The 16,274-nt window shown below is 47.1% G+C and overlaps 2 protein-coding genes across 13 annotated transcripts in view; one reads left to right on the top strand and one right to left on the bottom strand.

Moving 5' to 3' along the window:
- HVCN1 (hydrogen voltage gated channel 1) overlaps positions 1-12,922 on the top strand; it is a 29,095-nt gene extending 16,173 nt beyond the window's left edge. For all 7 annotated transcript variants that reach the window (XM_060170563.1, XM_060170565.1, XM_060170562.1 and 4 more), the window contains 5 exons: positions 2,789-3,061; positions 7,831-7,935; positions 9,504-9,735; positions 11,739-11,851; positions 12,215-12,922. In XM_060170563.1, coding sequence (XP_060026546.1) covers positions 2,789-3,061; positions 7,831-7,935; positions 9,504-9,735; positions 11,739-11,851; positions 12,215-12,280 — 789 coding nt within the window. In that variant the 3' untranslated portion in view covers positions 12,281-12,922. The remainder of the gene's footprint in view (positions 1-2,788; positions 3,062-7,830; positions 7,936-9,503; positions 9,736-11,738; positions 11,852-12,214) is intronic.
- The window catches only part of TCTN1 (tectonic family member 1), a 33,070-nt gene continuing 25,507 nt past the window's right edge, over positions 8,712-16,274 (bottom strand). For 4 of the 6 annotated variants that reach the window (XM_060170553.1, XM_060170558.1, XM_060170556.1 and 1 more), the window contains 2 exons: positions 14,175-14,300; positions 13,568-13,738 (listed from right to left, as the gene is read on the bottom strand). In XM_060170553.1, coding sequence (XP_060026536.1) covers positions 13,595-13,738; positions 14,175-14,300 — 270 coding nt within the window. In that variant the 3' untranslated portion in view covers positions 13,568-13,594. Of the gene's footprint in view, positions 12,419-13,567; positions 13,739-14,174; positions 14,301-16,274 lie in introns of those variants that run through there. The other 2 variants (XM_060170555.1, XM_060170554.1) reach the window with 2 other exon arrangements.

A 16,274-nucleotide genomic window follows, 5' to 3' on the forward strand; every position in this document is an offset into this window, starting at 1 on the left:
GTTTACATTTCTCTTTTGAGATTCTCCATTTGTTCCCTCATTAAGTTCATGTTTTCCTTGAAATCCTTGAACATATTTAGAATAGCTATTTTCAAGTCTCTGTTGGCCAATTCCATACCTCTGTCCCTCTTGAGCTATTAAGCTAATTTCTCTATTGGTTATGGCCACATTTTTTCTGCTTATTTATCTGCCTAGTAATTTTTTATTATATGTTGGACATTATGAATGTTATGTTGTTGAGGGTGTTTTGCTGTCTTCCTCAAAAGAGCACTTTTGAGTTTTGTTCCAACGGGCAGTTAATTTACTTAGGGATAAGTTTGATCTTTTGAAAAAGCCTTATTTTTAAGCTTAGTTGAGAGAGGTCTAAGGTAGCCCTGACTGGAGGGCTAGATTAGGTCTACTTATAAGGCATGGCTTTTTTGGAATTTCTACTGCATGCTCAGAGTGTTCAACAAGATCTCTCTACTCTAGCTGTTTGGAACTCAGATCTCCTAACTCAGCCCTGTGTAATTGGTAGTAATTCAGCTCACAGTTCCCCAAGAGTTTTTTTTTTTTTCCCTGAAAGTTATATTTTGCCCTGCCTCATGGAGTCTTGCTCTGCACATGTGGACTCAGCTAAAGTCCAATTTTTTTAGCTTCTTCTCTGCGCTGCTTCCTTTTCTCTGGTACCTTGACACACAAATTCCTGAGGAAGGAAAGTTCAATAGCCCTGAACTATAATCTTTGTCTCCAGAGTCCAGAAAGTACTTCCAGGCAGGTGATTGTGGGGGCTCATCTCATTTGTTTCTCTTCTCTCAGGGATCACAGTAAATTTCATATATTTTATCCAGTTTTATAGTTTATCTAGTCTTATGGCAGTTGCTTTAACTGGTATAGTTAATTTTATGGCAGTTGCTCTAACTGGTATAGTTGTTTATACCAGTTACTGTATCATGGTCAGAATCAGAAATCCCATTCTTTTGTATGTTTATGCTCACATTTTACACATTCCGAAAACAATATATAGTAATATTTTGCGGCCATTGACGTAGGAAGAAAACTAGGAGAGTGTGGAACCCCAGATGCCAATGAAGGAAGTTTTTGAAGAAAGGGAGTGATCTGCTGTGTTCAGTACTGCTGAGGGGGTACACGTGGATGTCATCAGTGATACACAGAGACATAGTTCATTCATTTTAACTGTGTATAAAATTCCATCACATGAATAGAGAAAATTCACTTCTCTATCTCCTATCATTTAGGTGAACATTTGCAGTGAGCATTCTTGAACATGTTACTGATTTGAGTACATGTGGGTGAGTTTCTCTTTGAAGCCTATCTAGGGGTGGGATTACTAGATCATTAACTAGTACAGCTTCATCTTGACAAAACAATGCCAGATTGCTTCCAAAAATAGTGGTGCCAGTGTCTGTTCCTGTCTTCAGGGTTCAGGAGACCCCCTTTGCTTCACACATTCACCAGCATTTGCTATTGTAGACTTAAATTCTTGCCAATGTGAGGAACAAAAAGCTGTGTGATTGTTACGTCAATTCACATTTTCCTGAATATTAGTGAAGTTGAGTGTCTTGGCCATCTGGGTTTCCTCTCATGTGACCTGCCTGTTAATATCCACTACCTAATTTTACATGGAGTTGTATTTTTTGGGTAAGATTTCTTTGTATATTCTGAACACTAAAATCTTTGTCTATTAAATACATTGGAAATATTTACTCCCAGTCTGTGGTGTATCTGACTTTGTACAGATGTGTGTGTGAGAAAGAGAGAGCAAGAGATAAAAGTTTTTAGCTTTGATGAGTTAGGTCTATTCATTTCTTTTGTGTTTTGTGTCTTAGTTAAGCAATCCTTTCCAGACCTGAGGTCATAAAGATACTTGTCTGTATTTTGTTCTAAGACTTTTAAAGTTTTTAAAAATACATTTATATAGGTTAACACAACTGAAATTTACTCGGTGTGTGGTGTGAGGTAGGGATTTTTTTTTTTTCCCTGTTGGGAAAGCCAGATATCCTAACCTCTCCAGTGTTTTCTCACTGACCTGTACTGCCATTGCCATCACATCCAGGTTCCCATGGGGACCTGGGTCTGTTTGGGGCTCTTTTTTCCTGTTATGCTGATCATATTGCCTATTCTAGTAAGCATACATGAAAGTTTTCATTATTGAACTTTATAAAAAATGTGATGTCTGGTAGGGTAAGTTGGGCAAAGGAATGGGAGGATATTTGCTTTTTTGCTTTGAAGTCCACCCGTCTTTAAACAGCTGTCCTTAATGTATGTAAAACAGCACTGGCTGAACTCAGGAAAAATCCGCTTGCTGCTCAGACCTTTCCAGGACTGATCTGTGGCATGGAAGGCGGGGAGGGTGGCTTCACTTTTGTGTGAAACTTTGGGTACTTTTACTTTTGCCTTTGCCCTCTCCCCGCCCTGCCAACTCTCACCTCTGGGGTTTTAGGTTGTGATGTCTCTGAACCATGGGCTGCTCTTCCAGTATTTACATGAGGGCCCGTGGTGGGTGTTTTGCGACTGGGTGGCAGTACCTCTCCTGTTGGTTACTGCCAACCAGACCACAGTGGCAGGCCTGACGGAATCTGGGGTTTCCTGTTGCCTCACCGGCCCTGAGACCCTGGATTCCAAAAATAAATGCACGAGAAACCACTGTGACCTCATGGTCTGTGCTTGCACGGTGCTCTGAGCACAGGGACTGTCTTCACCCCGTGGCCCGGCCCAGCGGGGGCCCTGCTCCCCCAGAGTGACAGATGGGCCACCTGAGCGCTTCCTCTCTGTCCCCTCCCTTCAGGCAGTCACCCGCAGGGCCAAGGTGGCTCCCGCCGACAGGATGAGCAAGTTCTTGAAGCACTTCACCGTCGTTGGGGATGACTGCCACGCGTGGAACATCAACTACAAGAAGTGGGAGAATGAAGAGGAGGAGGAGGAGGAGCCACTGCCCACACCAGCCTCGGGCGCAGAGGGCAGAGATGCCGATCCTACCGCGGCCCCTGCCCCCGTGCCCAGGCCCCGCCTCGACTTCAGGACCACTTTGAGGAAGCTCTTCAGCGCCCACAGGTTTCAGGTAGGTGGGCAGAGGCCCGAGATGCCTGGGGTGGGGCAGAGCCGTCAGCAAAGAGTCACGAGGGCAGGGTAGGGGCCCTTCTCTGCCACCAGCTTCTTCACTCCACAGACATCTACGGAGCACTGACCATGTGCTGGGCAGGTCCCATGTGGTCTGGGGCAAAGTAAGTCTTAATCCAAAAGTCAATTAAAGTTCATCACCTGATGAAAGTGGATAAACAAAATGTGATCTATCTGTCCTCAGCCATAAAAAGGACTGAAGCACTGACACATGCTACAATTCGGATGAACCTTGTCAACGTGATCCTAAGTGGAAGAAGCCAGACACAAAAGGCCACATGTCTTATAATTCCATTTATATGAAATGTCAGAACACGTAAATCCACAGACACAGCAGACTGGAGGGAATGGGAGGGGGGGAGTGACTGCTTAATGGATACAGAGTTTCCATTTGCAGGAATGAAAACATTCCGGAACTAGATAGCGGCGATGGTTGCACAACCTTGTGAATGTGCTTAATGCCTCTGAACTTTATGCCAACTTTAAAATAGTTAAAATGGTAAATTTTATGTTATGCAAAATTTACCACACACACACAAAGGAGACCGGGGGCGGGGGGGCATCACTTCTTTTGTGAAGTGATGCCAAAAATATCTGCCTTGCTTAACCCACCGCCAGCCTCCAGGTGTGGTTATGGGGAGACCCTGAGAGGGAGACGCAGACTTCAAAGAATGGCAAAGGGAATGGGACTTCTACAGGGTTCAATGTCTGTCCCAACATCTGCCGATTTTGAAGGACAAACGCGGGTGGAGTCTGGCCAGCCCTGTCTGAACCCCACCCCACGTCCCCGATGTGGGCAGGCAGGTGTCTGGAAGCATGTTCTGAGTCCCAGGAGAAAGCAGGAGGCTCCTTGTCAGCCCAGTCCCTGAACGGAGCCATTTTGGGGTCCCTGCTGCAGGGATAACTACGATAATCCAGCCCCTCCCTAGAGCTAATGCCCCCCCTGGAAGCAGAGAGAAGCAGCCCTTGCCTCTCCCATCACTGACTTTGTTCCATGGTAAAATAGAAAGAAGGAATTATTTTAGTCTTTTTTTTTCCACTCTCGTGTGACTTAGAGAAACAAAGCAGGCAACACAGCACTCCTGACAGCTTAGTGCTTTCCTCTGTGGCTCTGACAGAAGAGAAGACGTGGTGTTAAGTTGTTGGTGTTGAACTCCCAAACCCTCAATTTCAGGAGAGAAGGAAGGAGCCAGCTTCCTTCCAGCTGCAAGGGGAGCCCTTGGGAGGTCCCACCTCTCCTGACCGGGCCCCCCAGGGGCACGTGGCTCTGGGGGAAAGCAGAGTAGAGATGTTTATTCATTCACTCAGCAGTGCAGTCGCTTCTTAGTTTCTACTACGTGCCAGGGGTACAGCAGTGAGTGTGGTGGGCATGTCCCTGCCCTCAGTCTTGGAGGATTAATGGTCCGTGAAGAGGTGGGCATTCCAGTAATCAGACAGATGCTGTAATCAAGTGGAGAGAAGTCCTCTGTAGGGAAACTGAAGGGGGCTCTCAGAGATCTTGGGGGTGGGGGAGACCCGACCTAGGATGTGAGGTGGAGGACGTGTGGCAGAGGAGGTGACATTTCACCTGATACCTCAAGGTTGGGCAGTAGTGAGCTCTGTGGATGGGAGGGGAGGAGCTTCCCAGGCAGAGGGGGCCGTGTTTGCAAAGGGCCGGGGGTCGGAAAGGGTCTTCAGTATTCGAGAATTTGAGAAGGGTCCACGTGGCTTATATGTATCCAGTAGAGGGAGAGGAGGCACTGGAAGGCCATCCGTGGGCAGTGGACAGCCATCGAAGGTTCTGAGTATGGGGGTGGGGAGGGGTTGACATGAGCAGTTTGTAGAAGGGCCCAGGGTAGAAGCAGGGAGGCCACCATGGAGTAGGGGTGAGGGTTTAAGGGTTTGATCTCTGCAGATAGAATCAGCATACAGGAAGATTCTGGAATCCCTTTCTTGGGTGCAGTCTCCACCTATTCCCATGGTTTGAGGTGACCAAGGTGACATGATATATAGTTAACTGTTGTCACTTCTCCCACAGAATGGCACAACCAACCAAGGGAGAGAATTTGGGGTGAGTCAGGCCTCTGTGGAAACCATGGACAGACAGGGTAGCTGGGCTAGGGGAGGATGGCCAGCAAGGCCAGGAGCCTCACTTTTATTACCTGCTCACCGGGGCCGGGCCCTCTGCTGAGCGCTCCTCACACATTATCTCACACGATGCTCCCCTTGTCACTCAGGGTAGAAAATGTGGCCAACCCCATTATCCCCTGAAGGAAGCTGAAGCTTAGAGTTAACGTTGAGGCTCAGCGGAGTTGAGAGCTGTGCCCAAGGTCCAGGCTAACGGGGGAGCCGGCCCAGGACTGGCTGCCCCACAGTCCACGCTCTGCGCTGCTGCATGCTGAGGCTAGGCACACCCATTTTCCAGTGACGATTTGGAATTAACCAGCTTCCCTGAATTCTCAGCATTTTTCTTTGTGATGTGGCTCCCTTCAGAACTAGTACTGCCTTGTGAACTGGCAAATTCAGGGCCTTAGGGATTAGTTCATAGAAGCTGCAGTCGGGACCTGGGCATTATAGTTTGTGACCTTGGGTCTCTCTCTCACTTCTTAAAATTGAGGTGAGATTCACATAAAGTTAATCACTTTAAAGTGAATAATTAAGTGGCATTTATTTAGTACATTCAAAATGTCGTCCAACTGTCAACCACTATCTAGTTCCAGAACATTTCCATCACCCCAAAAAGAGATCTAGTACCCATTAAACAATAATCCCCAATCCCTGATAAACACTAATCTACTTTCTGTCTCTATTAATTTGCCTGTTCCGGACATTTCATGTAAATGGAATCATAAAATATATGTGGTCTTTTGTGTTGGGCTTCTTTCACTTAGCATAATATTTTCTAGGTTCATCCACACTGTAGCATGTGTCAGTGCTTTCATTCTTTTTTTTTTTGCGGTACGCGGGCCTCTCACTGTTGTGGCCTCTCCCGTTGCGGAGCACAGGCTCTGGATGCACAGGTTCAGCGGCCATGGCTCATGGGCCCAGCCGCTCCGCGGCATGTGGGATCTTCCCAGACTGGGAATATATATATATATATATATATTATATTCAGTCTGTTTTTAATAACTCTGTGCCTTGGTTTTAGACCAGATGAGCTCTTAGATCCCTTTAGGTCTAAAAACCAAAGAGGGAGGGAGGAAAGAAAGAAGGAAAGAAAGACCTCACCTGAGGCTTGAGTATTTTTTTGGCTGCATTGGGTCTTCATTGCTGTGCGTGGGCTTTCTCTAGTTGTGGCGAGCAGGGGCTACTCTTCGTTGCAGTGCACGGGCTTCTCATTGCGGTGGCTTCTCTTGTTGCGGAGCAAGAGCTCTAGGCGTGCAGGCTTCAGTAGTTGTGGCACATGGGCTTAGTAGTTGTGGCTTGCAGGCTCAGTAGTTGTGGTGCACAGGCTTAGTTGCTCCGTGGCATGTGGGATCTTCCCGGACCAGGGATCGAACCCACGTCCCCTGCATTGGCAGGCAGATTCTCAACCACTGAGCCACCAGGGAAGTCCCTTGAACCTTTACTAAGCTACTGAATTTGGATTTGTCTGAAAACTTCATTACAAAGCACTTTGCCATACAATTTTCACAATAAACCATGTCATCAAATACTTAATTACTGAAATAATTACTACAGGTTGAAATGGTCAAAAGGTTTAAGAGTCCACTCTTTATAGGCCTGAACTTGTTTAATTTCACCCTGAAACTGTAGAAACTGCCAAGATAATGGCAGATTAATTTTCAGAGATCAAAATCTATCTACCTGAGAGTGTAAGAGGCAAGGCCCTGGGGGAAGTAAGTGATGGTCCAGTATTTCCAAGGGAAGAGAAGGGTCACGCAGTGTCCTTTGGGGTTCCTCCCGTTGCTGCCATTTCCACCACCACCATGTCATCCCCAGGGTCTCCCCAAATGCCATCACCTCCACCCCACCTTTAATGTCCTCACCATCATCACCACCTCCGTCACCATGACTACCCCCACTGCCATTGATAAGACCATCCACTCACTTCACCCTGGTTCCCACCTTCCTCCCCCCTCCAGCAGGTCACAAAACCCACCGGATTGTCTTTCCTACAGCAGCTCTTCTCTGTTCTCCAGGAGACGCAGGACTCCCTCCCCCTTCACTCCCAGCGAGCACATGGGAGTTGGGGTGGGTACCTCACGGCTCCAGCCAGAAGCTGTTTCATGGGCACAGTGGATGTCACTCTAACCCAGCTGCCTGGAGGAGGCCATATCTCTGAGGCTGGATGTTTTAAATTTTAAATTGCTTATTGAGCATCTGTTCTGGGCATACCCTGGCAAGAGCAATCCCCAGAACTAGAAAAATAAATGCTTTTAGAAACTTTAGTATATTTTGCCATGTAGGAATTAGCAGTTTGGTTGGAGAGATGCTGAGAAGCAGTGAATTTATGAGTAAGAGAAAGACCAATGGTGACCGAGGGTCAGTCATTGGGCCACACGGAAGCTTTAGGAGGACAGGCACTGCCCAGGGCTAGAAGGAGGGGCTCCTGTCCAGAGGAGCTGGCCCCCAGCAGGCTCCCTGCAGGGCGCTCAGGCTGTGGGCAGTGGCCTACCATCCTTGGCATCTTTCCCCAGTGGTTTCACTCAGATGTTTCCAGCCCTTAAAGATGAAAGGAGGGTCCCCATTTAGGTCTCATGGTTTCTTGCTTCTTCCCTTGGTCCACAGGTTATCATCATCTGCCTGGTCGTTCTGGATGCCCTCCTGGTGCTCGCCGAGCTAGTTCTGGACCTAAAGATCATCCAGCCTGACAAGAATAACTATGCCGCCAGGGTAGTGTGTCCGCAGCCCTTTAATGTGGTTCACTCTGTGGGTGGGCAGGGTGGGGCAGCACCTGCCTTGGAGTAACCAGGCCTATTTGAGGGTAGTTTGATTGCGTGCTTTCAGTCAAAGAGCAGAGAAAATGTCTTCCTTTCCCAATTATAGATACGAATTTACTACAAGCAGGAAACCTCCTCAGGTCACTTGATGGCTTGAACCTTGAGCTATCCTAGACCACTGAGCTGGAGTTTGTCACTGATTATCAAACCAGGAGCATGATTCCTTCCCATCCCCCAGAGGAAGACGAGCTGTTTTTCCTCCTGTCAACATTCTGATGTGGTCCCTGTGCTGGAGCCATTTGGGGGGGATGTGCCCACCATTTATTCCCTGATTCACAGTTCCTGCCTGAGCCCGTCCCAGACATTCACCCAAAGGGCAGTGGACACACTGAAAATGCATTGTGCGGCCCATCACCAGTAAGTGGGGAGAAGGCCAGGGGCTTAAAAGCATCTCCCCACACCCTTTGAAAAAAATTCAGTGGACAATGCAAAAATGTCTTTTCAAATGGTAAAAGAGCAGGCAGAAAATATTAAACCTCCTTCCTACTCGTGGCCCCTTTCACCACGGCAGCCGTTAACGTTTTCTTCTGTGCCAACCCAAGTCCTCCCATAGATGATTATCTTTTCTCTCCCTGTTGTTTAATAGAATCAGTAATATACCTCCTATACTGTCTTGTGCCTTTTTCTTTACTTTTTATTATGAAAAGTGGCAAATATACATTTTGCTGTATTTGCTTTCTTTATACATATACCTATCCACAAACACACCCCACACCCATCTATTTTTGTCTGACCATTCAAAAGTAAGTTAGACATCACGGCACTTCGCCCCTAAATACTAAATATCCAAACTGTCCCAAATTTGGTCACTGTGAGCCTCTTCGAGCTGACTGCTCTGTCCTCTTGACATGACTCCATAGCCTTTGAGCGTTTCCTTGTTTTCTGGCCCTGGATGATGTCCCAGCTCATTCGTACTTTCCCTGCCCCAGAATGGAAAAGGTTACTTTAGTGAAGGCTAGTATTTATAAATCAAGATCTGGGAACTCTCTTCACTTACCATCTTACCATCATTTCTAGTCGATACATACGGATCAGCCTTGGTCTTTTGAACAATTGCGTAATGCTCCATGTGGAGATACCATAATGCATTTAACAAGTGCCCTAGTCTAGTGGACGTTTCTGTTGTTCTCCAAACAATGTAGAAAATCTTTTGTTCTGCAAATGATGTTGCAGTAAATATCCTTACTGTCTTTGTGCACGCGTGAGCTTTGCAGGGCCAAAGGGCATGGCGGATGTTTTCAACTGCCATTGCCCCATTGCCCTTCAGAGAGCAACGTGTGTGCTGTTCTCAGCCACAGTCCAGCCCGAGAACAGCGCCTGGTGCTGGCAGGAATTTGCGATTGGTCAAATGAATGGATTCTCTCGGTGACTGGGCAGGGGCATTCAAGGCCAGCTCGTCCGTGTGACCTGCCCCAGCCCATGACAGCCTGAGTCTACTCTGTATCTCCTTGTCCCCTTCAGGTGTTCCACTACATGAGCATTGCCATCTTGACCTTTTTTATGATGGAGATTTTCTTTAAAATATTTGTCTTCCGCTTGGAGTTCTTTCACCACAAGTTTGAAATCCTGGACGCCATCGTCGTGGTGGTTTCCTTCATCCTCGACGTTGTCCTCCTTTTCCGGGAGCATGAGTTTGAGGCTCTAGGGCTGCTGATTCTGCTCCGCCTGTGGCGGGTGGCCCGGATCATCAACGGTATGTCCCCTGCGCTCCTGGGCTGGGGGGGGGGGGCGGGGGATGGGACAGTGGGTGGAGCCTGGAAGGGGCGCAGAGGCCCTGGTCCTCCTCCTCTTGGCAACCAAGAGAAACATGGTCTGATTTGGTGTCCCACCGTCACCTTTGTGGCTACAAATTGACACCAGGACGTGTTCTCTGAGAGGAAGTGCCTTTCTCCTTCAGACTCTCATTTCTATGATTACTGAAAGATGGTTATGGCAAGGGTTAGACTAATCCCTGATCAATCCCTGCCAGCTTGGTTCCCAAAGCACCTTTGTTTTTCATTTGGTGTTTCCTGGAGAGTGTTCTACCAAACCCCATCCCACCTTGGGAGGGGCACCTTCGGAAGGGGAGCAAGGAAGCTGAGAAATGCTGTACACTAGACTCTGACCCCTTTGAGAAAGTCACAACACGAGTTAGCATGATGAAGGCTCTGAGAACTGTAATTGTTTTCCAAGTTGACCAGTTCAACACTTTGGGAGGAAATAACACCTATGAGCGTGCTGTAGACTCTGGCTCTGGAGGACACACTTGGGGAGATACTGCTTTACCGTATTTCAGGTACAGATCCTCTTCCTCACACACTCTCTGTTGGTGCAGGGAGCCTCCATGTCAGAGAAGCCATTTGTGCTGTGGTTTTATGTGGACCTAGTGACTGGTTAGCGGTTCAGCCATCAGCGAACTAGTCAGAGTTGATCAAATGCCTGTCCTCAGACTTGCCGCATCAGAATCACCCTCGACACTTTAAGGGGAGAGTCTGGTGCGGAGCCCAGAGGGAGGTGTCCGTCTGTGAAGCACCCCCAGGTGACTGGGTGTCCAGCAGGGTTGGGAATCCCTAGACTAGTGCCCAACACGACGGGCTGTGGGTCGCTGTCAGGAGACTGACTGAGCGACAGTGCAGCCTGTTGGAAGCAGGCCCATCCCCTGCTGTGGCCGCCTGCTGTGGTGCCACCTGGCCGGGGAAAGGGCTGTGAGAGCGGCTCTGTCGGGCATGTGGGCTTTGGGGGCGGCCAGTTCAGACCTAGTGATTAAAGTAAAGCCTATTAAGAACCTTTATTTGGGTTCTGTCAAAGGAAATAATGGAGGCTTTTCAGATAATATTTTAGATGCTTATGTCGATTTTTTCATCTAATCTAACAGAAAAATACTCTCTGCAAAGGTTATGTGAGGTAGATAGACCATGACTGATTATAAATGACTCATGAAGCAGTTACTACCCAGTACTCTTACATCACACTGTTGTGAGATTTGTTCATTTTCTTTGTCTAAATGGCAGCGAGGCATATGACTGGCTATTGCCCGTTATTACACTGCTATCAAATTTAGTAGCGTGACTGAAGCAACACAAGGCTAAACCGGATTCAGTGAGACAACCAGGAACACTGTGGACCAGGGGCGGCTACTCCCAGGCCTTGTGGGCGCCACATGTGTGGGGGAAGGTCCAGACTCTGTCACTCACACTTGGAAAGGGGCGGAGCAGCCCTACTGCAGCCCAGTCTTTGAGGCCGTGTCTGCAGTGTGGTGTGGGCATTTGGGAGCCCCCCCCCCAGCCCCCAAGCCAAGATGCAGGTCATTGTCTGACAACTGGCCACAGCTCTGGAGGCAGAAAGTTGGCAAAGTGACAGTCCCAACCCCAAGCTTGAGCATTTCCAGGCTTGCACTTAGTGCCTTTTGAACAACTGCTGCTAAGTAGCAAGACTGTTGTGAACTGCCCCCTACTAAGGAGCTTAACCTTCATCTGGTCAGTGATTATTTTTAAGGATTTCTCACACCAGAAAAGCCAAAGAAGTATTTCACAGCTGGGTACTGAGTAGCTCAGAAATGAAAACTCTGACCCTCCTAGTTCTGATGACTTTAAGCCATGATGACTGTTTTACTTGTCACCACTCTTCCCAGTTATACATTTGTAAGGAATACAGTTTTTTTCCCAAGGGGCTAAATTAGAGACCAGTATCATGGAGACCCTCGCAATTATTTTTCAGGGATAATTATCTCGGTTAAGACACGTTCTGAACGGCAGCTACTAAGGTTAAAACAGATAAATATACAACTGGCCACCAAGATCCAACACCTTGAATTCAGCTGCTCTGAGAAGGTAAGAAGGTGTCTGGGAAAACGCCCTCTGTGAACACAGATCGTTCCCTCCCTCCAGCACTGAGCTTCTCCAGGCCAGGCCTCTGCTCACTCAGTGCCCTTAGCCTGGAGCCCACTTCCCTCGGTCAGGCCTTCCTTGTCCTTTCGGATTCAGTTTAGGCGTTGCCTCCTTCCCTGCAGCTTTGCCAGGTCTCTCTCCTCACTGCCATCGCTGCTGGGCCCCGGCTGACTGATTGCATGAGGAGTATGGCTTTCATTCAGCTCTGCTTCCCTGTGCGTGTCTGCGGCTCACTGTGTGACTGCCACATCCCTGGTGAGGCTCAGAAGGTAAATTCAGTTATTTGTCTGCTTTTTGTAATAACAGGAACAAGAAATTGAAAGACTTAACAAGCTATTGAGACAGCATGGACTTCTTGGTGAGGTGAACTAGAGGCATACCTGCTCCACCCACCCCAAAGGGAAGACCTGCCTCACGGGCTTGTGACGAGGAAGACAGCCGCCCCTCCTGGGGCCACGTTGGGGAGAGGTTTGCTTTGATGGCTTTGTCTCACTGCTGCCAGCTCGGATTCTGGGGGACACAGTCTTTCAGAGGCTCTATTTCTTCCTTGGTGTGACTGAGAATGTCCCATCCCATTCCCACCCCACACTGTTTAACAAATGTATCATAAACTATATTTTTCTCATGCTGAACACTTGACTCTTGCTTGAAAATGAACAACAAGCTGGACAATTACTAGCTGTATATAAAACTTAATCTCATCAAATGTACAGTTTTCACAGTTCACACGTATATTAAGGAACCAGTGCATCCTTTCATATGACCACTCTGAAAGACAAAAGAGAAAAAAGAGAGCTACCTTAGCTATCAGCACATTCTAGAAAAATATTTTCTATTTCCAAGCTGTTCTAAAGAGCTAATCACAATGTCCCCCAAGGGGCTTGTTCTCAAGTACCCAGCCCCTCCTCTGCGTCCTCCAACTTTTAGCTGGCTCCACCCAGTTCTGCACCCTGACAACATTTTTCTCAATTACTGTACAATTAATGTATAAAATAAACTCTCTCCTTCCCGCAGGCCCTCCTACTGTATTCTTTCTAGGTTCAACTGCTTGGAATCACTCTGTGGCATCCTATACCGGCCCACTAGCTGGAGAGCAAGCTAGCTTCAGTGCCTGGTACAGAAGTAGCAATTAGACCCAAGACGCCACTGTAATTAACGTGACATTTGGGGGAAGATCCCCTCGTGAGGCCTTGTACTCTACTTGCATGATTTTATACCACTTGCTATTTTTGTACTCATTTTAACGGGACCTGAAAAGCCTGAACTAAAAATAATATTTTAGTATATGTGCTGCCGAAGCGAGCACTAAAAATAATATTTTAAAAAATAACTCACATTAAAGCAGGGGATGAATAAACTGGATAAACCCTCAACGCCTGCACTACTTCAAGGTCTGTTCTCTTTACGTTCTTCCCAAAGGTGCAACTTGGCTCCCGCATATGACCTATGTACTGAGAGTACTGGAAGTGGCCAAGCCAGACCCCTTCTAAAGTCAAAGCAAGTAGAATGAAATTCCCAAAGGGAGAAAAGAGAGGAGGGAAGTGAGTGGAGAGGGGAAGTGTGTCGGTCTGGGGGCAACCTCAAGCGTTATACGTATAATAAAGTGGGATGTCTCCAAGGAGCCCTGGGCCCCACACGCGCTTGATTAGGCAGGTGTGGTGTAGTTTCCCTATTTAATGACTTACGTCAAACAAATGGGAAGAAGAAATTAAAGGGCAGCCTAGCATTGATGGTTGGGCGAGCTCTGAAGCCTGCCTCTGCAGGTGCAGACACATCCACAAAAGTAACCGCAGTGGAAATAAGAATTGTCCTTTTATTTCCTGAGTTGGTCTGTAATAAAAAAAAATCAGAGTGATGCAAGCCCTACCCTCCAGTGTATTCACCAGGATAACAAAGATGGGACAGCTTTCATTTCCTTCCTCACCCAACCACTGTTGGTTCATGAATCTGGTAGGTACGTGGAGGGCTAATCAGCCATTAACTCAGAGGAGAGATACAATTTTCACTCAGGTTGTCCTAACACATCGATGTCATTCACAACTCAAGACAAGAGTTTTAAAAGATCAAGTCTAAACAAGAATGTTAATGTGAATAAAACCCCTGTGTTCAGGGGAGTTTTTTCTCCAAATAAAAGATAATGACTGCTAAATTGTTTTAAGAATCCAGATTGTTTAAATTTTAATTATCTTTTTTACAAAATAAATTTCACCTATCACAGTTTTGTCTGGACTCGTGTCTTAACCTATACCTTTAAAATTAGGCCTACCTCAGGAAACGAGGATGAAATCAGATTTGCAGTTACATTGACGATTTTAGCCTGTGGGTTCAATAAGGATCCGTATTTAGTCCACTTCACTTCTATAGCCAACGCCACTGGGAGCTGGCAAGAATCCTGCCAAACAAAATGCCATTAATCAATTTGAGTATTAAACAACCTCAAGTCAAACTTAATCTGCAGTTCAGAGTTTTAATTACAAAATGTTTCACATATTACAAAATGTTCTGAACAAGAGGATGAATAGACTCTAGAAGTTCAGATAAAAACAGCTTAGAAAAAGCACATATTTTCAAGTACTCAATGCTCCAAAAATATTTTAACACCTAAAGCATAATTTTTCCATCCCTTCCCATCTCTAAAGAGGCCAGCATTACCTGGCAGCTGTGGTAACCCCAATACCCAACTGTGGAACCTCCAGGGCCTTAACAGCTCTAACTGCACCTGCCTGTTTACATCTACCTCAGAGATACTTCAGGAGCGAAGTTGGCACGGGGGGAGGGGGGAGAGGGAGAACGGTATTATTAACAGACAGAAATTAAACCTGACTGCATATCATGTTAAAATGCACTTAGAGGAAATTTAAGTGCTTCCTTGTCACTTATCTGATTTCATCAGTTGGCAATTAAGATGCTACCTGGGGGTATACAGGCGGCATCTTAAGCTGTCACAGATGTTAACTCTCCCTCTGCACCGAGAGCACTGGTGCCACAATGAAGCTGCCTGAGCTCAGGCTAGACACTGGGACCTGGGCCTGAGGCCTCTGCCCAGGACCCCTGTTTGCTCAGCCCCAAGGGGAAAATGGGCAAGGGGGCCTTCCAGACCTCTTTCCTGCCTTTACAGTCTCATCAATTGGCAAATGTAATAATGTTGAAGCTGCCCAACGGGGAGATGGAGTTCCACTGGAGTATTCTACTTTTGTGTGTGAAATTTTTCCACAATAAAAAGTTTAAAAAAATACATCTCTTTAGGGCATGAAAAGCTAGCAGGCCTGCTAAATTTGGTGCCTGCCAAAAAGGCACGGGTGGAATTCCTTGGCTTAAAACTGCCTTTTAAGAAATTTGCAAGCTGAAAAATCCTTGAGAATATCCTGTTATTAGGAAAAGATGCAACACGCAGCTGGTATCAACTGAGCTTAGCAGATGCTCTCGTGCTGGCTATGCCTAGAAGGCTGGTACAAAACCCGTTCCAGGCCCTCTGAGCTCCCTGACCAGCACAGACCCCAGCAGTGCTAGTGTCTGCACTGCTGCCCCTCTCCCCTCAACCTATGTCTTCCCTTCTGAGGAATAAGTAGTAACTGGATGTCTTAACCATCTCTGAGAAACTAGAAGCAATTTGCCTGGTTCACTGAGGCAGCAGAGCTGAGCCAAGACTTAGGTGAACAGCAGGGACTGAGTAACCACGGGTCCCTGCTGGGGACTCGGTGGGGAGGGCAGGATCGGAGCTAGTCCTCACCCCCATTATCCCCACGCTATAAATGTGCTAAGCAGGTAATGAGAGGCCTGAAGAAACTGTGACAAGAAAAAGCCGGGCAATTAAAGGATAAGATGGGGAGCACGCCTGCGGTGACGGGGGCTGGCCCACACTCTGACTGCTGAGACAAAAGAAAAAGGTGGGCAGAAGAACCGCACGTGATCCAGAACCTATTTGGAGGACGTCAACTTCCATTAAACTCTTTTGGGAACTTTAGAATTGAAAGCTCTGACATGTGGACTGCTTTTATAGACCAGGGAACAACGGATGGGACAGCTGTGCAGACGGAAGTCTTGTTGAAACAGTTCTGACATTTACCTATCATATCACGATGCCTAGAGAAGGCCTTACATAACACCAACAAGGAATAGGATGGTGACTGGTAGTGGTTTCCATTTATGGAGTGACCACTAGGCACCATGAATGTTACCTCATTTAACTCTCAACAAGTCCATGAGGTCAGTAATATAGCTATCAGATGAGGAAACAGAGGCTCAAACCTGTAAAACCACTGGCCAAAGGCGACAATGCTAACTAGGGGCAAAAATCAGTGTTCAAGATCCAGGCTCATCTAACGACAAAGCCCAAGCTCCTACCCAGAGACCCCCACTGTCAGCT

This window comes from Lagenorhynchus albirostris, chromosome 14 (genome assembly GCF_949774975.1).
Source record: "Lagenorhynchus albirostris chromosome 14, mLagAlb1.1, whole genome shotgun sequence".
In the NCBI taxonomy this organism is placed as follows: domain Eukaryota; kingdom Metazoa; phylum Chordata; class Mammalia; order Artiodactyla; family Delphinidae; genus Lagenorhynchus; species Lagenorhynchus albirostris.